General features: G+C 35.3%; 5 protein-coding genes across 6 annotated transcripts; 4 read left to right on the forward strand and 1 right to left on the reverse strand.

Moving 5' to 3' along the window:
- The first annotated feature begins 1,583 nt into the window (after window positions 1–1,583).
- LOC130716165 (uncharacterized) lies at window positions 1,584–2,192 on the forward strand. The gene has a single exon (XM_057566369.1). The coding sequence runs from the start codon at window positions 1,637–1,639 to the stop codon at window positions 2,180–2,182; it is 546 nt and encodes a 181-aa protein (XP_057422352.1). The 5' UTR covers window positions 1,584–1,636; the 3' UTR covers window positions 2,183–2,192.
- A 285-nt stretch (window positions 2,193–2,477) lies between these two features.
- LOC130716166 (uncharacterized) lies at window positions 2,478–3,724 on the forward strand. 2 transcript variants are annotated; one of them, XM_057566371.1, is made up of 3 exons: window positions 2,478–2,520; window positions 2,622–2,654; window positions 2,972–3,724. In XM_057566371.1, exon 3 carries the CDS (start codon window positions 2,987–2,989, stop codon window positions 3,377–3,379), a length of 393 nt encoding a protein of 130 aa, XP_057422354.1. In that variant the 5' UTR covers window positions 2,478–2,520; window positions 2,622–2,654; window positions 2,972–2,986; the 3' UTR covers window positions 3,380–3,724. The 2 variants fall into 2 exon arrangements, with proteins under 2 accessions (XP_057422354.1, XP_057422353.1); XM_057566370.1 differs by lacking the exon at window positions 2,478–2,520 and having other exon boundaries at window positions 2,535–2,654.
- Window positions 3,725–6,037: 2,313 nt separating this feature from the next.
- Window positions 6,038–12,950, forward strand: LOC130716159 (hydroxyproline O-galactosyltransferase GALT2-like). The gene is made up of 8 exons (XM_057566360.1): window positions 6,038–6,290; window positions 6,443–7,389; window positions 7,837–8,069; window positions 8,379–8,669; window positions 11,209–11,337; window positions 11,449–11,622; window positions 12,211–12,318; window positions 12,464–12,950. Exons 2-8 carry the CDS (start codon window positions 6,468–6,470, stop codon window positions 12,671–12,673), a joined length of 2,067 nt encoding a protein of 688 aa, XP_057422343.1. The 5' UTR covers window positions 6,038–6,290; window positions 6,443–6,467; the 3' UTR covers window positions 12,674–12,950.
- A 2,229-nt stretch (window positions 12,951–15,179) lies between these two features.
- On the forward strand, window positions 15,180–15,734 carry LOC130713347 (agamous-like MADS-box protein AGL29). Its single transcript, XM_057563119.1, has one exon. The coding sequence runs from the start codon at window positions 15,180–15,182 to the stop codon at window positions 15,732–15,734; it is 555 nt and encodes a 184-aa protein (XP_057419102.1).
- Window positions 15,735–19,923: 4,189 nt separating this feature from the next.
- Window positions 19,924–22,488, reverse strand: LOC130714912 (E3 ubiquitin-protein ligase AIRP2-like). The gene is made up of 5 exons (XM_057564888.1): window positions 22,023–22,488; window positions 21,451–21,613; window positions 21,015–21,081; window positions 20,642–20,882; window positions 19,924–20,431 (listed from the first exon to the last, which is right to left on the reverse strand). Exons 1-5 carry the CDS (start codon window positions 22,109–22,111, stop codon window positions 20,221–20,223), a joined length of 771 nt encoding a protein of 256 aa, XP_057420871.1. The 5' UTR covers window positions 22,112–22,488; the 3' UTR covers window positions 19,924–20,220.
- Window positions 22,489–23,700: the final 1,212 nt, after the last annotated feature.

The raw sequence follows: 23,700 nt of genomic DNA on the forward strand, positions 1-23,700 counted from the left end.
ATCTATTAGGAATGGGTAAGATAGATACTTAATTGATTAAAGATACATTGGAAAGCTTCTTCGAATATGTGAAAGCCTATGCGGAAATCCATCTATTAGGAATGGGTTCCACTTCTAGATTTAATTAGGATCGTTTTGTTTTGGCCTTTGAAAGGAAAAATGTGCTCGCTAGGTCCCAATCATCTCTTTGCTGGATTATAAAAATGTGTGTTTATGGATACTTACACAAACAAACCCTTTAAACATTGACGCCGATACTTGAATTACGATAAAAAGGGTGAGATCTGGAGATGTGGCCGACAAACTAAGAGAACAGTGGTGCAAGTTTCGGATGAAGGATTGTGAACTATGTGAATAATTACTTACAAAATAGTGATAATAATATTAACATTTGCTGTCAAAAAAAGATAATAATATTAACATTTAAATTTTATAAAAAAATATTAATATAAATATATGAGTGCTGACTTCACAATATGTATGTTTTTTATGGGTACACATTATTTCAAATATCACACATTAGTCTTACTTAAGGTACCACAATAATCCCGGAAGGTGTGTGTGACTCAATGGCTACTCAAATGGCTAACTTTTGGTGGGGTCAAAAACAAGCTGAGAAAAAGCTTCATTGGATGAGCTGGTCCAAGTTATGTTTGCCTAAGTCTTGTGGAGGATTGGGGTTTCGAGATTTCAGAAGTTTTAATCAAGCTCTCTTAGCCAAACAAGTGTGGCGGCTAGTGCATAGTGAGGATTCACTCTTATACAGGTGCCTTAAGGCAAGATACTTCCCCAGGTCCTCAATCCTCCAAGCTTCTATTGGCTATAGGCCTAGTTTCTCCTGGAGAAGTATTTGTGCTGCCAAAGATGTGATTAAAGAGGGCTCTATATGGAAGATTGGTAATGGACAATCAGTTTCCATTTGGGGTGACCCGTGGCTTCCTGGCCCAGGCAGTGGCAAAGTGCTTAGCTCTGTCAAAGAGCTCCCTTCAATAGCCAAAGTACAAGACCTTATAGATAGTGTGCAAAGAAGATGGAAAACAGAGTTAGTGGACCTGATCTTTCACCCAAATGAGGCTATAAAAATAAAAGGAATACCTTTAGCTTGGTCAGAGAGGAATGACTTGTTGATCTGGAAACATAATGTTAGTGGCCAGTACTCAGTCAAGACAGCTTACTCAATGCTCATTCAAAAGAAGATTGCTGATGTGGCCTCCTCTTCTGTATCCAGGAATGACTGCAATTTTATATGGCGCTTAAAAATCCCTAAAAAAGTGCAGCATTTTATATATAGGCTACTGAACAGATCAATTCCATGCCAGCAAAATATGAGGAAAAGAGGCATCAATGTTGACCCTTTCTGCCCACTCTGTGGGGAATTTGTAGAGGAATCCCCTGCTCATCTTTTTCTGAAATGTAGCTGGGCTCGACAGGTTTGGTTCTTTTCAAGTCTAGCTATAAGGACTGGAGAGATCAGTATTGATTTAGACAAATGGTTGCTGCAAGTGAATGAAGAGATGCCTATGGATATAATGGAGCAGGTTGCTATGATTTGCTGGAGCATTTGGAAATCAAGAATGATAGCCTCTTCAACAAAGCAGTCCCTGATTCAAAAAGAGCAGTAGAATTAGCCAGTAATATGAGGTCAGAATGGTTGAGCCACCAGTCACATAATAGCATTGCCACCTCAAGGAATTCTGATCCTACATGGAAAACTCCTCCTGCAGGTTTCATGAAACTCAATTTTGATGCAGGATGGGCTGGAGAACAGGGCACAGGTTTTGGACTAGTAGTTAGAGATGATAAAGGAGAGTTCCAAGTAGCTGCAACTCACTACGAGGAATACAGGATGGATCCTTTACTGGCAGAAGCTGTTAGCTTCAGATGGGCTCTGAATATGGCAGTTAGCTGGGAATTAGACCACTTGAATTTCTCTTCAGATTGCCAGCAGCTGGTAAAGGCTTTTCAAAGTCCCAATGACTTTCCCTCTTTGAAGCACATTCTCTTAGATTGCCAGCAACTAGTTGATAGTCTTAACAATTTCTCTTTACTGTTTGAATATAGACAGACTAATAGAGTAGCTCATGCCTTAGCTGCTGAGAGCTTTTTGTATCAAGACTGTGTATGGTGGGGCGATCCGCCTCTGGATATCCTATTACACCTGGCAGCAGACTTTTCTAATTAATCAAAGTAGTATGTTGTTATAAAAAAAAAAAGGTACCACAATAATCACATTTTAAAAACAGGCTACACTTATTGGTGCAAATATTCAGGAGGAGTTAAGTACATTTATCACTTGCTGTCAAAAAAAAGTACATTTATCACTTTATATTAATAATACATGTAAATCAAATTTTAAATATTTTTTTAATTTTTAATTTTTTTTTTTTTTGGTTTTAAAATGTTTTATGTAGAAGAAGGAGAAGGAAATTGGTGGGTTGACATTGTCTATACATATGGGCCTAATCAATTTGGGCCTTGTGGCCAACCTCACAACATGCCTCAAACTCGATGTGAGCCAAGGTGATACCTTCGTCTCGTGTTCTATATTAAATTCGTTTCAGTCTCTCAGATCTCTAATCTGTTTTCAAATTTCTCATTTTATTTCAATTTCAATTTCTTAGGTGAAGCACTCAACAGAGCCTCACAATCCAAGTGTAAGTCCCATTTTCACAAAATTATTCAATTACCTTTTATTAATTCACATTACAAGATTCAACATTTTGTTTATCATAAGTTTTTAAGTTCTGGAACATCATCATTTTTTGTTCACAATTAAGGTTAGTTAATTTGCTTGTTTAAGTGACACTGAGACCCATTTGGATAATGCTTTATTTATAACCATACTGTGGTAGAATTACTGTGAAAAAAAAGAAGTTTACAACAATGGTAAATGAAAAATATATACTAGCCTAGAAGGTGTTTGTGAAATTGCCTGAATGAATAATTATTCTAATCTATGCTGTATATTCAGTGAACAAGGGGGGTTATGGCAGGCAAAGCTGCTGGTTCAGCAGTAAAGGCAGTTGCTGAGTATCAATATCCTTGGCGCGAGAAGTTAGCCAAGTATAAGGATGAATTGGCCAAGGGTGTGTGGGGATACTGGGAGTTGGGGGCATGGAAGCCACTCAGCATCAGTGCTCGGCGTCGAGCCCAGCTTCGAAAGGAAGTCCTTCTTGCTGGGGAGGATTGGCCGTATGACCCTGAAAGGAAGGAGATGAAGACCAAGAGGAAAGGGCATAAGTGTGATAGGATAGCAGCTGAGAAAAGGGCAAACACTGCGAGGTTAATGGAGAAGATGCCGGAAATGTTGCTGGAGCACAAGAAGAGGAAGTGGCTGAAGAAGATGAAGGAAGAAGACAAAGAAAAAGGCAAGTTTTGATTTTGCTCCTTCAGAATGAGTTTCAAAGGGTTAGCCACAAACTCTTAACCATGAAAAGTGGATTTACTTATGCAATGTTACATTACACCTGTTTTTTTGCTTGTGGTAGGGAATGTTTGGGCTTAATAATGATTTACTATTTCAAGAGTATGGTCATGTGATTATCCATAGGAGTGGGGATTTACTTCTATGGAAGTTACTGTTATATAGTTTTTCTTTTGAATCTCCTAGTTGAATGCATGTTAGAACTTGTAATTGCTGGTTTCAATATTATTGTCACTTGTAGCAATTATCATTGGTGAAGTGATTGCTTTAAGATTAGTGCACTAGTGACATTTGGAGGCACTTGTAATCTCCTTGGCAGTACTTGAAAAATTTCACCCATTTTAAAAGAGAAAACATTGTCTCATTTTCCGATTATGACAAAGACTTCATATGTTCAGGGTCGATTGAAAGAATCTACTAATGGTAAGAAGGGACGAATTAATCCTTAACTAATTTCTTATAAGATTGAGTGTCCACTAAGGATTTTTGTTATTTGATGTTAAGTGTCATGTTCAACATGAATTTGGATTCCTTGTACTTAGAGAATTCCAAAATAACAGCAGTCAAGGAATCTAAGCTGTTTGTTCAAGATCTAGATCTGATCACTCAAATGTTAAGCTTATATCTTTGATTTTGGTGAAATATGAGCTGACTGATTCATCAATTGAACAGTTCAGATTTCATGATTGCATGGAGGTAAGATTTCTCTGACTGCAGTGAACCTGAATCTGTAAAACAAATAAACCGTTCATTGATGTGATAGTATGTCATTACCAATTTTTGTTGCTTTTTATCTCTTAATATTAGATTATTCAAGGGTTTCATCTGGAGTTTGTAAGAGGAAAACTGTGGTTGTCTCCATTAATTTCTTGTATAAGGGGTAGCCTACATCATCTTTGTCACTGATCATGAAATCAAGATTATTCTAATTAAAATGAATGGCGATTTTGTTGATGTCATTGATCATTAATGAGCGACTTGAGGGACGTATATTGTGCCACATTTTGAAGGTTCTGCCCCTAACATTTTTAATTAAATATAAGATTTTTCTTATAATTGTTTAACTCTAACAAACGCCCACTAAGTTCCAAATGAACCAAACACGTCGTATGTTTGTGCTCTTATTAAAGACTATGTTTGTCTTAATCTAAATCCATTTATCGCGGTCAACTAACCTTAAAATACCCGATTTCGTGAATCATGACATGATCTCGTACCTAACATATCGTAGGTTTGAACTCCCTCTCATTGAAGTGAAATAAATGTAAGTCTTTTTTGTAAATGCTTTTGAGCTTGAAAGCTTTTCCTCCTATGGACTTTGCATCATCCCCTCACCCTAAAGTTTTACTCATTGAAAAAGAAAACAGCCAACTAGAAATTGATGAAGAAAATCCAGCTAATGTCTTTCTTTTATTTGAAGCAATGTTCTTGGATACCACGAATCGTTGGCCGGCAAAATGGTCACTCATGAGATCAAGGTTCCCTATTTTTTTTTTCATCGATAAGATCATAGTTCATTTATTTATTTAAGTATTTGTTTGTTTAAGGGTATTGTTCCTTTAATTAAGAGAGTTATGGCTTACTGTCCCGATACACGGTAAAAGCAAACCTGCGGTGAAGCAAAGCATATGTGTAAAAAAGAGTTTAAAAAAAGGCATATGTGTTAAAAAGGATGGAAGCAAGCAAAAAGCATTTTACGAAAAAGATAAAACATCAATGCCAAATTACGATATAAACGATTTCAATATATAATGAGAAGCACCATCGTATCCTTTATCATGCGGTCTTGATTAATTTTTAGATTTATTTATACGAGGAAATTATCATTAAGGACATTACTATTTTATCTATGGAGATAAATAAAAAAAATTACATATGAATTTAATTTTATATGTACCGATAGTGTAATTTTTTTTTTACACATGGATCCAATCATACATTTCATTTTTAAATTATTTAATTCAAATTTAATTATGATATGACATTGAATTGGATAACTGTATATTTTTTTTTCACATTATTAGTGTATAATAAATTAAATTCTTTAGTTATCTATCGATTGAAAAATATTTTTATGATAAAAAAGCTTTACAATGGGAAGGAGGCTTTCATATCTCCATTTCTTATGTATTAAGTTGCTCTGGTAATTTTTCCTGGTGTGGTGAAAGGCTAAAAGTCTTTCCAAAAGTGCAGCTTCATCTTATGACCAATATTATTTTTCAACGAATGAAAGATATGGAATAAATTTTTTTTAGTGTGTTAAATTGCTTTCACAATTCCGACCTGGTTGTAGTGAATGCCAAATAGTGTAGCTCCTAAGAATCGAATACTCAATCTACGGGTTCAAATAACTACTTTTTACCACTGCGACCGACATCCGCTAGATATATATAATAATTTTCGACTTGAAGGACTTTATAAGTTGTGGTATGATGCTTTGATAATTTTTTGTAAGAAGGTGTAAAATGATAATCTGATTTATTTATTTATGTTTTAAAAAACTAAATATTTTAGAGCTTTAAATAAAATAAACAAATATGAGAAACTTCAATTAAATAGATCTATTAAAACAAACTCCCATTTTTCCTCCATCTGTAATTTTTAAAATTCTGGTTCCCAACTTATAGTCTTCGTTTTCATTTTCAAGTGCATCTTGCAGTGCTACATTACATTTCACCCTCATTGCATCAATCTCAGAGTTCTGCATTAGGGTTCAAACTGGAGATCCACTTTTCTTCATTGCACTGCCCAAAGCTTCAAGCTTTAAGGCTTCCACGCCTCCAATCGAAATGGGTTTCTCCCCAATTTGTTGACGCCTTCTCACATTGGTCAAATTCCGAAACTCGATCTCTTCATTCTCATTGAGGTTCGATTCTTCATATTCTCACCAAAATGCGTAACCGTGTTTGTTTTTGCTGAGAAGTTAGGATTTTTCTTCTTATTTCTAAACATGGTCTTGTATGGATAGTGTGTGGGATTGAGAAATTTGTGGGTTTTCTTTGTACATTGTGTTTGTAGTTTTGGTTGGACTGTGTTTTTGAAGATGAGGAGAACGAAAAGCAGTGAACTTCCCAATTCGAGGAGGTTAAGGTTGTCTCATTTTTTGTTGGGCATTGGGGTTTTGTACTTGCTTTTTATATCATGCAAGTTCCCAAACTTTTTAAGAATTTTATCAACGTTAAGTGGGGATGAGGGTGATGATAGATTGGATGGGGAAGCTGTTGGGGTTGGGGTCAATGAAGATACAGATTTAACCAAGACTTTTGTGAGTTCTGTTTATAATGATGATTTTCGCCGGAGATTAGATTTAGAAGATGATAGGGACCAGGGTGCACCCCTTAGGCCAAATAAGGAGCCAGTGAGGGAGGCAGAACATGGTCTTGAATCTGTGAAGCGGATTCCGCCGGGATATGGTAGGATAACTGGGAAAATCATGCAGGAACAGAAGAGGACCAGTGATATGTCTGTTCTTGAAAGAATGGCGGATGAGGCATGTATACTAGGGTCAAATGCTTGGAAAGAAGTAGATAGTGTTGATGAGAAGGAGTGGGAAGAAAGCAATACACTTGGAGGGAAATCTGAGTCATGTCCTTCTTGGATATCAATGAGCGGGGAAGAATTGGTTAAAGGAGATAGTTTGATGTTTCTTCCTTGTGGGCTTGCGGCAGGTTCTTCAATCACTGTGGTGGGGACACCCCATTATGCTCATAAGGAGTATGTCCCCAAGCTTGCCAAGTTGAAGAGAGGCGACGGGTTAGTTTCAGTTTCACAATTCATGGTTGAATTGCAAGGGCTAAAGTCGGTGGATGGGGAGGATCCTCCGAAGATCCTTCACTTGAATCCTCGAATAAGAGGGGATTGGAGCAAACGGCCAGTAATTGAGCATAATACATGTTACCGAATGCACTGGGGAACCTCTCAAAGATGTGATGGTCTGCCATCCGGAGATGAAGAAGAAATGCTTGGTATGATTAACCATGTTTCTTGTTCATTTTGAAGCATGTTATTTAGTAAAAAAAGGAAAGTTATTCCATTGTCATCATTGTAAAATATAAAAAAGCATTTATATTCTCATTAGCATGGAATAAGAAAAGTAGAAAAATTATCCTGAAAACAGTGGGCACCTTATTACTTAGTCATTTCATGGTTAGCAAAAAAAAGGGTTTACTCTTTTGGTTGATATATCTTTGTGTGAATTTAAAACATAAGAGACGCAATGATATTGTAGTTATGCAGTTACTAAGTATTAGGCTTTTATATCTTTATATATAGTTGATTCATTGATATGTTTATTTTTTTCCTTTTGTCATAAATATGTTATTCATGTTGTTTATGGTGATTTCTAATATCTTTCTTCTCTTTGCCATTCGAGTATTCGTATCCTCATAATTTGTTGTTATCATATTTGGTAGTTGATGGATACCGACGATGTGAGAAATGGATGCGAAATGACATTGTAGACTCAAAAGTGTCCAAGACAACATCATGGTTTAAGCGGTTTATAGGGCGTGAGCAGAAGCCAGAAATGAACTGGCCATTTCCTTTGATAGAGGGTAGAATGTTTGTCCTTACACTGCGTGCTGGTGTTGATGGATACCATATTAATGTCGGGGGTCGCCATGTAACTTCATTTCCATATCGGACTGTAAGTTTCTTGAGATAATATAGGTCTTTTCATCTAGTGCTTGTATAAACATCAAGTTGTTGTGAAATTGCATATCTAGCTTCTTAATAACAATAATAAAGTGAGATGAGTTTTTAATGCTTTAATGTATTGGAGTTTCAAAAAGATCAGGTGAATTCCTTTTGCATGTATACTAGTCTATAAATGTAGAGAATTTTGTTTTGCCATCAATAATTTATGGCACTGGTTCTTTTTTTACATGATGTAAGTGGAATTTATTCCATTTTTCTATAATTCAACGCTGTGGTCACTAATTTTTCTGGTCTTCAGGGGTTTACACTTGAGGATGCTACAGGGTTGGAAGTTAAAGGGGATGTGGATGTTCATTCAATTTATGCTACTTCTCTTCCAACTTCCCATCCAAGTTTCTCACCTCAAAGAGCACTGGAAATGTCAGAGACCTGGAAAGCCATGCCTTTACCCAAACGTCCTATTAAACTTTTCATTGGAGTTCTTTCTGCTTCAAATCACTTTGCAGAACGAATGGCCGTTAGGAAAACATGGATGCAATCAGATGCAATCAAGTCTTCAGATGTAGTTGTACGGTTTTTTGTTGCACTGGTAAGGCTTCCAATAACTTTGTTTGGTGAAACATCTAATGATTCACTCAGGACATGAGCACATAGAGATCCATGATACGAATAATTCCATAGGACAACAGTAAAAACTTAATGGAGAAGAGAAATACACTCTTCCTTGGATTGTTTTATGGAAGTTTTATAGTATAATTTTGGTTTAAATCCTGATTGGGGCATGACAAAATCTCTGGTTTGAGCTTCAAGTGGGGCTTTTGAGGCTCTTAATTTGTTGGCCATAGAGATATTGCAAATAGAATTTGGAGATATCACTTTGGGGTTTTGAAGAACTAGGGTCAGATTCAGTTGTTGGGAGAGGTGTAATCTTAAAAATAAACATATCAGAAGAAAACATAAGTTCTTATAATTAATTTTTTAACACAAACAAGCTTGCTTGTGATGCTTTTTTGATGGGTTTTGGTGCTATAATTGTCATTTGGGTGTTGGAAGGTATAACTTCTGATTTTCAATAATTGTTGACTTATATTTGGATCTAATAAAGTGTGATGTGATTTCTATTGCTAAAATTTATTATAGCTTAGAAGGTTAAGGGAAAAATACCTCAGCAATCTTCTTTTTGCAATGCAAGCATTAGTCTTCAAATATTTTGATCCCCATTGGCAATATAACCCACTTGTTTACTGTGTGACTAAAGCATGTTATGTGAATACTAATAAACTTTATATAAGAGTAGCTATAACCTTGACTATGCAATGTTGGGTTCCATTAAGCTCTACAAGTTTGTCTATATCTATATTCATCATGTGATTTAGTTGCTATATATCAATTGCAATTGTATGAGATTGATGATTCAGGCTGAACCTTAAATCATTACATCATTTTTATTAGATTTAAAAACATTCATTCGCTTTCACATGATTACTTGAGCTTTTTTATGATATGGCATCCAAAACCTTTTTGACCATGTAGTCTAGAGTTTAATCCTTGTAGGCCCTCTATTGAATAATATCTGAAGGTTTTTTTTTTTGAAATCATATCTGAAGGTTAGCATAAGGTATTATGGACGTGTGTATTATCTTGACAGATTTTGTGAAATATAGAGAGTTTAGTTTGCTATGGAAGATATTGTTTGTTTAAAGATAGAGATACATTTCTAGATTAAATTAGAGCCTAAGTTGTAGTTAAACTTGTAATTTATTTTTCATCTTTATGACAAGGATTATGCTGAAGTGAGTTGCTCTCGAGCCATTATGTAAAGTATTTTTTCTTATCAAGATGCTATTAGAGCTATCGGTTTGGGCCTGATCCCTCAGAAACTAGAACTTCTAAAATTTTGTTACTCGCTGCTAGCTTGCTTCTATCAAGCATGTAACCCTGCTAGGATCCAATTGCCAAGGTATGAGACTTGGGTCCCACATTGGAAGTATGAGATTCTATTATGGGGTTTACAAGGCATTGTGCTCCCTAGCTACAACTGCTAGCTTTTATGGTATGGTTGTTATAAATTGGTATCAGAACTTTCCACCATGTTTCTCAGCTGCAAGAAGTTAGAAGCAGATGTAGTTGCTCGGTCTAATGCTGAGCCTGACTATCGGGCTATGGAAATGGTAACTTGTGAGCTCACGTGGGTGAAACAACTGCTCAATGAATTAAAGTTTGGAAGTGTTGATCAGATGAAACCTTTCTGTGAGAATCAAGCTGCCTCTTCATTTTGCACCAAATCCATTATTTCATGAAAGAACAAACCATATACAAATGAATTGCCACCTAATTAAAAATGTTATATCTGAGGAAATTGTTAAGAGTTTTTTTAACTCTAGGGATCAGCTGGCATGTTCTTACAAACTCATTACGGGGGGTCCTCAGATTCAGCTCATTTGTTCCAAGCTTGTTGCTTATGATTTGTATGCACCAGCTTGAGGGGGAGTGTTGATGGTGTTTGTTAAGTATAAAAAGTTTGTTCAGAGATTTAGTTTGTTATGGAAGATAGAGTTTGTTTAAAAATAGAGATAAAGTTGTAGATTAATTGGGAGTCTGAATTATAGTTAAACTTGTGATTTGTTTTTCATCTTTTAAAAAGGATTGTGTTGGGAGTGAATTGCTTTCAAGCAATTTTGGAAAATATCTTACCCTCAAGATTATCCATGCTTAAAGCCCAAAGGACTCTTCCTTTAATGGATGTGTTAAATATACAAATTATTTATGCACTTTTGCTCAACGACTTAAGTTTTTGGGTTAGTTGGTTCTTGACGAGTTGATATTAGGGAACGATGCTTCTGCATTATACTTACTAAATTTGTAATCCTCCAGGACACACTTTGGGCTGAGTGATAGAGTTACAATGAGTCAACATACAATTGCTGACGAAAAAAATATTGATTTAATTTATACACAATTAGATATGTACATCAAATGTGCAATCTATGTGTGCATATGACAACTTGAGTTTTAGGATTATTTGGACTTCTTTAAGGGCACTGTTTGTATTTTTATTTATTTGTTCTCTTTTTTTTATGGTGTGGCTAATTTTTCTGTTTTGTGGCTATTGCAAACATCAATCAAAGAATCCAAGGAAGGAAGTAAATGCAGTGCTGAAGAAGGAGGCTGCTTACTTTGGTGATATTGTAATTTTGCCCTTTTTGGACCGCTATGAGCTCGTTGTTCTTAAAACTGTGGCCATATGCGAGTTTGGGGTGAGTTAAATTCTTTTGGCTTCTTAAAATTTCTTCCCCTTATTTTCTTTTGGTTCTTGGTCTCTGTTTTGGGTGTTCTCTCCACTAAATAAGCAAATTTCATTCATGCAGATTCAGAATGTGACCGCTGCATATATTATGAAATGTGATGATGATACATTTGTTAGGGTGGATACTGTCTTAAAGGAAATTGATAAGGTACCCCAGAAAAAGTCCCTTTATATGGGAAATCTCAATCTCTTGCATCGGCCTCTGAGAAATGGCAAATGGGCAGTCACTTATGAGGTGAGTAATCAGTTCACTTGTGTATCTTTGTCTTTGGCTATTTGGAAGTATCAATCTATGGATCTTAAATATAGTTAGGGTTTTAATTCCCTACATATCCTAATACAAACCCTAACCCATGCGGTTGGAAGTTCATTTTGACCTATATAGCGCCTTAAAACAGCGTGGAACAGATACTCTGAACTTCTGCTCTGATTCAGAGACTACATGTGGGTGATTTTTGTTTTGCCCAATAAATGTTTACAGGGTGGGCCAGAAATTCAATCTTATGTAATACAATTACTACCCACTAGTAAGCATAGGCCTGTAAATATTACTTTAGTTTTCTATATCTTGAGTGGAATGTGGTGGTGCGCTGGTGCTTGACTCTGCTACTTTTGATCTAAAGTTCAGAACTGATACTTTGTGTATTTGACATGTGGTAGTAAGATTTGGCGGTATTTCATGATTTATATTTCCATTTTGTGATTGAATTCTCTTTTCCTTGGTTGTAGCACTTGTCTAGAATATATTTGGTGACAAGTACAGATAACGCATAAATATTTGTTCTTGCTCCATTCTCTGAGGGGTCACATTTTGTTGTTGCAGGAGTGGCCAGAAGAAGTATATCCTCCTTATGCAAATGGGCCTGCATATGTAATCTCCAGTGACATTGTCACTTTCATCCTATCTCAACACAAGGATAGGAGACTAAGGGTTAGTTAGTCACATTGGAAACTCTTATCTGGATTTTACCTTTGTAGCACCCTATCTCCCCCATCCTCCTCTCTTTTTTTCCAAGTTGCCATACCAATAGAAATTGATAGGTGTCTGAAATGCATGTGTTTCTTTCTGATGGCAGCTCTTCAAAATGGAGGATGTAAGCATGGGAATGTGGGTTGAGCGATATAATAATAGCATGGCGGCAGTCCAGTACTCTCACAACTGGAAGTTTTGTCAATATGGATGCATGGAGGGCTACTTCACTGCACATTACCAATCACCAAGGCAGATGATCTGTCTATGGGACAAATTGTCACAAGGTCGACCTCGTTGCTGCAACTTCAGATGACTTTGCATGAACAACTTTTCCACTTTGATTTGTCATTGTATCTTTGTATTTTTGTATCCTTGTGCTGATGTTAGCTCACCTAGGTTAATATTTGGAAAACTACAATTTCAACAAAATGTATCACATTCAATCGGCTAGAAATAGAATTTTGTATAGATGTTTTCTGAGGAGGAAAACAGAGAACTGAAATGGAGCCTCATACATTATACATACTTTTGGTCGGAAAAGAAAAGAAAAACACATCAATGAGAAATCTTCATTTGGTGTTTGTGCAGCATACAGGAGGCTGAGGTTAATCTTTTTGGCTATTTCCTTGCTTCATATCTATTTTCTCGCCCAAGATCTCTTAGGTCATTTAGTGAAGTTGTTATGGCAATTTAACAGTTTTAATTGTTTCTTGCCACCCCAAACAAATGTCAAGTGCAATATACATTTTAACTTAGCGAAGTTTGGGGGGGTGGGAGAGTTTACCTTAGTTCATGGCTAAGGTATGCTACAAATCTCATTGAAGATGAATTACGGATGTTTTATCGATATAAGTCTACCAGTAGAAATTGTACGTTATATCTTGCTGAGAATCTGGGCGACCACATCAGCAAGTTGTAGTGGGTCCATGTCAGCAACTTCAATAGTAGATGGGTTGCTAGCTAGTGTTATTTTAGTTTCTTAAACAAAAAAATGATGAGAAGGCCAGGGAACGCAGCGGGGTGTGGTGGGGTGTGTCGTGATTCCACAGGTCGATGGCTGGTTGGTTTTACCCTAACAACTAGCTCAAAAAGGGATCCCCCTAATATACACAAGTTTTTTTGTTGTGTAACTTTACACAACCATTAAATTGTCTCTTTTGCCCCTGCTTAAAAAAGTAATCCCATCTTCATCCTTCCCATCATCTTCATCATCTTTAACCCAAAACAACCCAGATTCATCCCACCCAAATTCATATTAAAAAAAAAAACATAATTTCATCTTCATCATCACCATTCATCTTCTTCTTCTCCTTCATCATCATCACCATTCATCATCAACCCACATCCACAAACCCAGATTCCGAAACATCCAATCATCTTTTCCAAATTCATTCATGTTTATCTCCCTCACCACTCACATCTTTCTCTCTTGATTTTTTTTTCTCCTGCAGCAACATCACCATTTTCTTCTTTCTTCTTAAGTTGAGAACCACCCCTACCACCACCAACAGCCACGGCTACACCATCTCCTCCTCTCACCGAAACGGAGCCAGCACCACGAGCTCCCACAGTCACGGCCACCATCTCCTCCTACTGCTGGGGTGGGTTTCGTTGGGTGAGATTGTTGTTCTGGGTTTCTGGGTTAAGTGGGTGCCATGGAATTTTCTCTGATGGTTGTGGCGGTGGAGGAGGGAGGAGGTGGAGGAAGATGGTGGTGGCTGTGAATTTATAGGACTGGTTTCATGATAAGAATCAAAAGAAATTAGACTACTTTCTATGTGTTCTCTTGAACTTGTGTCTAGAATCCATTCATTCCGATGTATCAATTGAGTGCATGACAAAACAATGTGTGTACTCGATCTTCTTTAATTTAGAGGTTGCAGCAACTAATTAAAGCAATGAGATTCCTCGAACTGGAACCAATTTGTTGTGTTGATTGGATAAATTGCATAATGCTCTTATATAATACATCAGTAAACCCACTCACATTGTTACTGTTCTGAGCAGTAGTGGAAGCTTTGCCATTCTGAATTCTACATTCATCTTAATTTTCAGCATTTGGATTAAAAACATGTTTTGCATTTTCACTCGTAAACTTAATTTTGTCCTGGTGGAAAACTATGCTTCCTTAGTAACCTAAACTCTATGGTATCTTCTGTTTTCCTACAATATGTGCACACCTTTCAAATTCATCCATAGAATCATCTTCCTCTTCCATAACTCTTTCTTCCTTCTATAAACAATTTACAGAGCACTAATGATATTTGAAATAAATTTGAATAATTCAAACTAGTGTGACCAAAATTACACATTTGCAAAAAGTTTAAAAATGTAAATTACAGAAGCCTTGCTTTTTCTTGTCCCAAATATAATAGGATTAACCACACACGTACGTTGGTAAAATGTGATCTCTCTCTTTCTTTTAAGTATAATATATGTACGCCTACACATTTGGTATAGTATCATACTATCATCGAATTGTTCATTGGACCAATTTTGTTAATTTGGAAATGTAATGAAAAACTTTTATATCATTGAAAACAATGTCTATAATAGAAACAGACACAATATTTCAAATTCAATAATAGAAACGTTGAGCCTCTTCAACGAAACAGTATATCAATTGTCATGTCTATAATAGAAACAAACACGACATTTCAAATTCAATAATAGAAACGTTGAACCTCTTCAACGAAACTCTATAGTCTATATAAATTGGGGTGAGGGGATAGCATAGCATCACTTCTACAAAAAAACCCTCTTTCTGATTCTTGTTCCTTTGGTTTTTTATTTAGTAATAACTAATAACTGAAGGAATCATGGGTCGCAGGAAGATTGAGATCGCGTTGGTGAATGATCCCAACACAAGGCAAGTCACATTCTCGAAGCGACGATCGGGCTTATTCAAGAAAGCAAATGAGTTATCAATTTTGTGCGGATCGGAAATTGCTATTGTTGTGTTTTCCCCGGGGAACAAACCTTATTCCTTTGGGCACCCAAGTATTGATGGTGTTGCGGCCAAGTTTCTTCAACAAGAGCCTAATCCAAATGATGGTGGAAGCACTAGCAACCCTAATATTGCTAAAGGTACGGACATGAACAATTGTAATCTACAACTTGCTGATGTTATGGCCAAGATTTGTGAGGAAGAAAAGAAGGGTGCGAAACTTGATAAGACTCTGAAACAACACCAAATGACAACACGCTCTAAGTGTCAAGATTTGCAAGGTTCATATAAGGAACTCAAGGCTATGGTGAGCAAGCGCCTTACTGAGTTTGAGATAGCGGATTTTATGATACAACTTTCACAAGGACTCGTGGAGGGGATGACTACAACAAAACAAATTGCAAAAAAGAAAAGAAGAATGAATTGATGATGTGTATTATATTACATCAATGTTTTCCCTTTACCCTAAACCTTGTTGCCCCAATCCTTTTTGTTAGAATGTAATGGGAAGAAAATGGTAAGATTGATGAATGAATTGTTTTGTAGTGTTGAATTTATGAAATTTATATGTAAATTCCATTCTGTAGAATATTATGACCAATTTTTCTCTAATATCAAACAATTTTATTATTCGGGCACCCAAGATTTAACACCAAATGTCTCATAGAGAATAACGCATATCGAATAGAAATGGCGGAATATTTTTATTCTATGTAGTCCGGCATTTGAGAAAATCCCTTTAATTCTACATTTTTCCATTTTCATTTTGTTTTGGTTAATTCTACATTTTTTAACATTTTTTTTTTCAATCCATAGATAAATAAGTCGCAAACTCACATCAAAGATTTGCTAATTCTAAATTTTGTTAAAGGAAAAAAAAGGTAATTTATGATTTATTATATTTACAATAAATTTTTTATTAGAGGTTTATCGAGAAATTTCAAACAAGCAAAGTTTTTAATTTTTTTTTGATAAGCCATGAATAATATATTGAATGGAAGTACAAGGGGTACTTCAACCCAATACAAAAGAGAGGTTCAGAAGATAAGAAAAAGAATAATGTAAAATTACAAATAAAAAGAGAGAATATAGAATAATGATGTCAATCCCATCTTCTAATAAGACCCCGCAATCTTGAAGAATAGACTAAAGGGATAATGCCTCATTAAAACCTTCCAAGGAAAAACCCCTTAGGGATAAAAACCATGGAAGGAAAAATAGTATAAAATCACAAAAACCCCTCAGCAAAGTTTTTAATTATAATTTTTGAATTCATCTTTTTCAGGAAAGATGATATTCTAGATGTATAAGGAGTGAATGTTTTTGCAAACATAAAACTATATAAATATGAAAGATAAAAAAAATTTAAACGAATGTTATTAAACTGAGATCGGTCATCAATTGGATTAGGGAACATTTTCATACAGAAAATTCTGCGTACTTTATTCAAGTTCTTCATCCTTACATGCTGTCAAAACAAAAGTTCTTCATCCTTACATGAAAAGGGTTTATAAGGCTTCAGCGGAAGAAATAAGGAAAAGTAGGTGATTGTGTATAAAAAAAATGGTAGGTGATTTTAACTTTAAACAAGTTAGGTTAAAGAATTTGTTGAAAACAGCTTCGTGTTTGGGCAAATAATAGTCTAGATTCATCATAACTTTTTTCTTTCCCTCTCCAAAGAAAGCCAAATCAAGCCCTTACTTTTACTTTATCTTTTCCAATAATACAGTCAGATCCAAACAAGGTAGAAACTCAAACATTTAACATATTAGAAAACTCATAAATCTGTCTACACACATAAATCATGTTTGAATTTGTGCAGCTTAGACTAACAAGAAAATGTTCAAATGTGATTATCAGATAATTGCAGATAATTTAATGATTATGTATATTGTCTTTTTCCTCATAATCACATAACTTATCCAGTTTCCAAAGTGTTATTTGCTCATAGAAATCACAAAGGTTGACTTACAAAAAGTTTATTTGAATGCAAAACATTGACTTGTATTTTATTCAGGTTCCAGAGAGTTGACTCACTCGAGCCAAGTTTGATTGAGTGGAATCCATTTTTATATTTTTATCAAGTATAATTTTTTTAGTTTTTTTACATTTTAAAATAATTTTTTATTTATATGATTTTTGTAACACCCCATTTTCTGTTATTAGGTCATTTATTATTTTATTTTAATTAGTATTATGGTATATGGTAATTAAGTGATTTTGTTAGATAATTAAGTGATATTTGTGATATAATTTAAATCTTATGTGATATAGTATAAGATTTAGATAAATAAGGTTGTTAGGTTTTTGTGTGAGTAATTGAGAGTGGGGCCCATTGTATGGCTATTTAAGGGTTAGGAGTGAAATAGAAAGAAAGAAAAGAAAAAAAAATAAGGATTAGAAGAGAAGCAGAACAAGAAACACGTGAAAGCAGAGATGGAGAGGAGAAAAGAGGAGAAAACTTAGAACTGATCTACAAGAGGTAAGGGTTTGAATTCATGTTTTATGAATTGGTATGATAGTGGATAATGATAGAAAGCAAGATTTAGGAACCCTAGGTTACAAAAATTCCCAAATTGAAATAGTTAGGGTTTGGTTTTTAGATGATTTTGGGGGTAGATGATAGGCTTGCATGATGCGCAGAAATTTACGTTCTCTTGTACCCTTTTTCGTGCTATGTTAATGGCCGAATTTGAAGAAGTAGTCTTCATAAAAGTTGTATGTTTTTATGTTACGAAACTTTTGCCACTGGTTTCACGTCATTCCGACGTCTGTAGCTCGAGTTATGTGTATTTTAGTGAGTATAGGTTAAGCTGTCCAGTTTCTTACGAACTGCGGTTAGTGTACGATTTTTCCTGATTTTTGTACTTTGAATTGTGACTTGAAAATTTATAGAGGTTTACAAAACGTGTATACGGAACCATGATAAAAATATTAGATTTTTGTGAGTATATTTGATAATTTACATCTTTTTAATAGTTCATTAGATGTGTGGTGCGCGCACATGGCGAGTTGCGCAGGAAGATGTCGCGACATGGCGAGTTGCATAGGGAGATGTCGTGAGATGTCGCGACATGGCGAGTTATTCAGCGACATGGCGAGTTGCGTAGGGAGATGTCGTGAGATGTCGCGACATGGCGAGTTGTGCAGTGAGATGTCGCGAGATGGCGAGCATGAGCATGTCGCGAGTTTTTGGGAAAATTTAGAGAGAAATCCAGTCTTTAGGAATAGTTGCAGAACCTGTTATATATGAATTATATTTAATTTACATCTATTTTTAATAATCATTATATGATGTTGTTTCTGAATTGATGTTATGTTTGAGATGCTAAGTTGTTGTGATTGCAAGTTGTATAATTGATAACATGTAATATGTGTTTTGTGCAACTGGTGATGAATATGCTAAAATAATTAGGACTTGGAGATGGTCTGAATATGCATATGTTAGTTGAGTTTTGCACAATACACTGCATAGTTGTCAAGAGGCAATGTTTGCTAGTTCTCGTGGAGGCTAGTGACTTGTCCCAAAACTGGAGTGGTTTTGAAGCCTAGAGCGAGGGCTTTATTGGTGGTTATCTGTCTGGAGTGGACGCGGTGATACCGCTAAGGATAACAACTTTGGTACCAAAGGCATTTGCACGGGTCTCACTTGAGTCATATGTGTTATGGTGATATTTTTGGAGAGATTTGATGTGGTGGTAATTAGAGACTATTATATATGTTCTAATTGAGCTATAATTTATGGAGTATTTGCCATAACTGTGAACTTGATTAATTATGTTAAAATTACATAATTTATTATTTGTTAGTGAATGTGAGTAATTTATGTAGAGCATAGATAAGCTTTTACATTATTTATTATTATGCTTATCCATATGATATGAGTTCTCACCCTTCTGTTGGAATGATGTTCTATGCGACATCGCTCAGGTACCGAAGATAGTGGAGCTTCTCGCGAGGGTTAGTTGGAGGAGCTAGTCTTTCATTTACGGTTTAGTTAGGGGAGTCATGCTCTGTTATGTAACACCGGGAAACATTTAGTTTTGTACCTTGATGTTAAGAGTTACCTATGAACTCTCTTTATGTTAAATTTTGGAGTTGAAATAAATCCGCTGTGCTATGCATATGATGTTGCGACATTAAAGTTGGAAAATTTATATATTTATTATGAGCATGACAGGTGTTTTGATTTATGTTTCTGGAGAATAAGTGTGACACGCTCTGTGTTATGCATTTTACTCTGATTTATGATATATTATTATGCGGGATTTAGAGGGTGTTACATTTTTTATTATTTTGTTAATTTAGGTGAATCAACTTATTTGACTCACTGATCCGAGATGGATCATATCAAGTTTGCTATTTTATTAGTTTACAAAAAAGTGAGTCGAGTTAGCTCAACTCAGTTCAACTTTGCACACCAAGTGGTGCATACAACTTAATATTGTCTCAATCATTGATTAGTAAAATATAAATGGATTAACGAACTAATAATGCATTAGTATAAGCAAAAACAAAAGTTGTTAGTTTTGATCAATGCAGAACACCCTGTGTTAACTAATAATTCCATCATCATTATCCAGAATAAAAATGTTTTAAATCTTTTGGTCAACAAATAATATAACTGACTCCCATTGATTCACATCTTTCTGAAGAACATACATGTATTATGTAGTCATAGGATAATGGACCATTACATCTGAATGAGTTCCTTAGGAAACTTCAGCTAATGGAACTTAAACAACTACACATATCATAGGTCAAGCATGAGCCTTCTGAGCTAAAATCAAGAAATTTATCATCTCAGAATTGTGCCTTGTGCCTGACATCACCAGAGATATTTCTAACCAGACTCTACTAATCACATTTGCAGTTTTCCCTATCTGTACAGTTTTCTCCTCATTCAGTAAGAATCAAATCAAGTATTCATAATACATTAAGAAAAGTGCATCTGGATAATCCTTAGGTAGGCTATTGATATAAAGGTAAAAACGCAGCAAGTCCTCCCTGGAAACTGTTTCAGCATCAACAACATCTTCATTACAAGTGAGTACCCATAGATCCTCAGAATTAACTCTCCTTAAGCTACCACGACAAAATGGACAAGACTCCGATCGCGTGTTCCTGCATGTTGGAAAGATTAGCATAAGAACGTTTACAAATGATAAGCCAAAATTCAAATATACTCAGTTTGAAAACCACAGTGAAGCCAAAATCATGGTGGACAGAAGCAACTTTCCGTAGCTTTTGCTTCTGTCCAACATGATTTTGGCTTCACCGTGATTCTCGAACGAGTACACTAAATGGAGATATAGAGATATATAATGTCATTACCACTTGCGGTAGCATTTGATACACATAGCATGACAGCAATTAGGCAAAACCATTTTGGTGCAAGGCTCTAAGCATATCCCACATTCATCTTCTCTTTCCAAATCGACATTGATTAATTTCCCATTTCCTTCAATCATCTTCCTGCCATAACTTGAGAACTCCATGGTAGAGGACCCTTTCATGCAAATCTCCAACTTCTCCAAGCTGCCATGAAGCCGCTGGAGGGATGGCAGTATAACGGCTAAGGTTTCATTTTTAACATTTAAAAACAGTGAGAAATTAGTCAGAGCAGACAAAACAAAGAGTATACTTTTCTTTTCTTTTTTTTAACTAAATAAAATGTGCTTTTTGAAAGTCAAAGGTTCACACCCACCATAAAAGTCCTGAATGGTTGCCTTTCTTCCATGAGAAGTTATACTTGATCTACCATCATTATGTACCTTTGAAAAAACAGGACAGCAAAAACAACATCAACAACAACAAAAGAACAACACTCAATTACAAAAAAAAGCATTAGCAAACCCATAAGAGAACAGAAATAGAACAGGACAAAACCAAATTTCTTCAGTGAACAGTTACAAGAACTAGAATTATGGAGGACCTGAGTAAATGATTCATTCATACAGACTTTCCCTTCCATCTCATTTCAACTCAGTTTTTCTTCTTATCTCTCACTGCATTTCCTATGACATCATTTATCATATCACTCATTTCTCTTTCTTCTCATCCTATCTCACTCTTAGTGTGAATTGAATTAAATTTCGAATGAAGTGTTATTGTGGAGGACCTCCATTCATCCAGGAACTCACCTTGTAAATAAGTATGTGGAAGAGGCTGAGATATCTGTGAAGAAAGTATGCACAAGAACAATCCATCCACTCTAAGAACAATAGAAAGAGAGGAGCCAAGTGACTATAAACCAATTTCATTTGAAGAACACTCCCACCCTTGGCTCTGGGAATTGCAGCAGCCCTACAGAACACACAGCAGACCCACAATTGAAATTCAACCATCAAATTAACCCCCAAATTCAAAACAAAGAATATAACCATCAAATTAACCACCAAATTCCAGTATATAAGTTACAAATTCATCAAACTTGTATAACTAAAAAAAAATTCCAACTTTATTGACCACTAGAAATCAAATTAAAGATAACAATCTCAATTAGCAGCAAGCAAATACTTATCAAGCAACAACTATGATGGTCCATTTCAAGTCCTAAAAGCAATTAATCAAGTCAAAACTGATTCTCTAAAAAAAAAACTCTTTTTACTTCAATCTTCTTCAAATTTCATCATATACAAACAAACCAAAACACATAAATGAAGAAAGAAAACAAAAATTAAAGTGGGGCAGAACGAAAAAAAAAAAAACTGACAAAGCATTGGCGTGTTGTATATCAGCCTCAAGCAATTTGAGGGAATCATGGTAAGGCAACCGGTAAAGCTGGTACGGCATCATTTCCATCTTTCTTCCCCTGTGACAGACTTCAAACCAAAAAGGGTCACAGAAAAAAAATCAACAATTCCTCACTTTCAAACTTCTCTATAAGCAGTTTTTTTTCTATTTTTTTGTGAGTGTGGATGATGATGATGATGATGATGATGATGATGATGATGATGAATTATGAGGTTTTGTGAACCCTAATTTGTGTAGAATCGATGAGGGTGAAGAAGAAGAAGAAGAAAGGAAAGGTGTTGGTTTCTTTGTGGTGGGTGAGTTTTTGGGAAAGAAAGGAAGAATAGGAACTGCCGAAGTGGAGTGTCGTATAATGAAGTGCGGTTTTGCGTTTCGTTCTATTCGATGACTGTGTCTGTGTCTGTGTCTGTCACAGTGGAAAGATGAGTCACGACAACTTCGATAGTTTTTCTCTTCTCATTTCTTAACATATAGAATCGCATTTATACCCTGTCACATGTTTGAAAAACAGTTGTTGTTGCATGTATTTTTTATCAAATATTTTTCTTCGAATTCAAGCTTATGCTCTTATTTATACGGGGATTTACCTTGCTTACTACTAGACCGACACTTTGTTAGTTAAATTGCATTGTAACTAATAAAATAGGAATTCAATGTAGTAGAGTGGGTTAAAAATAAAAATTTGTATTTCTTTTACTAGTCAAGCAGGATGAAAAAGAAAAAAAAGGTTAAATAAGTTCAGTGTACTACGCCAAAAAGAGTTAAATAAGTTTCAAAGTCTTACATTTTATACTCAATTTTTTTTGGGGGGAATTTGCCTTTTTATTTTCCTATTCAACCTATTTAGTTACTGAAAAATTGAGGGAAAAAAACTAGAAGCAAAATAAATTTTTGAGGATTCCACAAAACCTATACCATTTAACTTACTCCATAGTATGTGATTTTAATTTCAAAAAAAAGAAAACTTATGTGATTTTGGTATTTATTTTTTTGGATAGTTTTGATTTCGCTTCTTAAAATTAATATCTCATTATTAACTGATGATGTGACTAACAAATGTCTGCATTACCATTGTCATTGTCTAGTGTAATCCTCACGTGCAATATTTCACTACCAAATTAGGTCTAATGGATAACTCTTTTAGTTAAAAAAATTTCATTTCATTCATTGCCATAAATTCAACTTCAAGTGGTTTCATGTAGAAATGTGAGTTTTTCCTATTAAAAGAGCTATCTATCAAATCTAACTTACCAACCCAGAGAATTGAGGAAAGCTGAGGCGGTAAAGATCAAATGGGCTCTATCACATTTTGTTGGAAACTGGCTCCCTTCTCTTCGTTCAACAATGGGGAAACAACTACCAATGTATCTCCGATCCTATCTTGAAGATGTTGTCAAAGAGTGTAAACACATCTCTTTTGGTTTTAGTTTATGGACTCCCACATTAAAAGATCATGTAATTTGGTTGCTGAATTCTTAACCCACTTAGGTTTCACCTTCCATGAAACTTTGGATAGAAGAAGACCCTCCATGGCCTTCTGAATTGATCTTTGTTGATGTAACCTGCGCAGCTTCTGATGATGCAGGTCAACCTAACACTAAGATATTGCTCATGTACATTAGATAAGATAAAGCATT

The sequence above is a fragment of the Lotus japonicus genome, chromosome 4 (assembly GCF_012489685.1).
Source record: "Lotus japonicus ecotype B-129 chromosome 4, LjGifu_v1.2".
Taxonomy (NCBI): Eukaryota; Viridiplantae; Streptophyta; class Magnoliopsida; order Fabales; family Fabaceae; genus Lotus; species Lotus japonicus.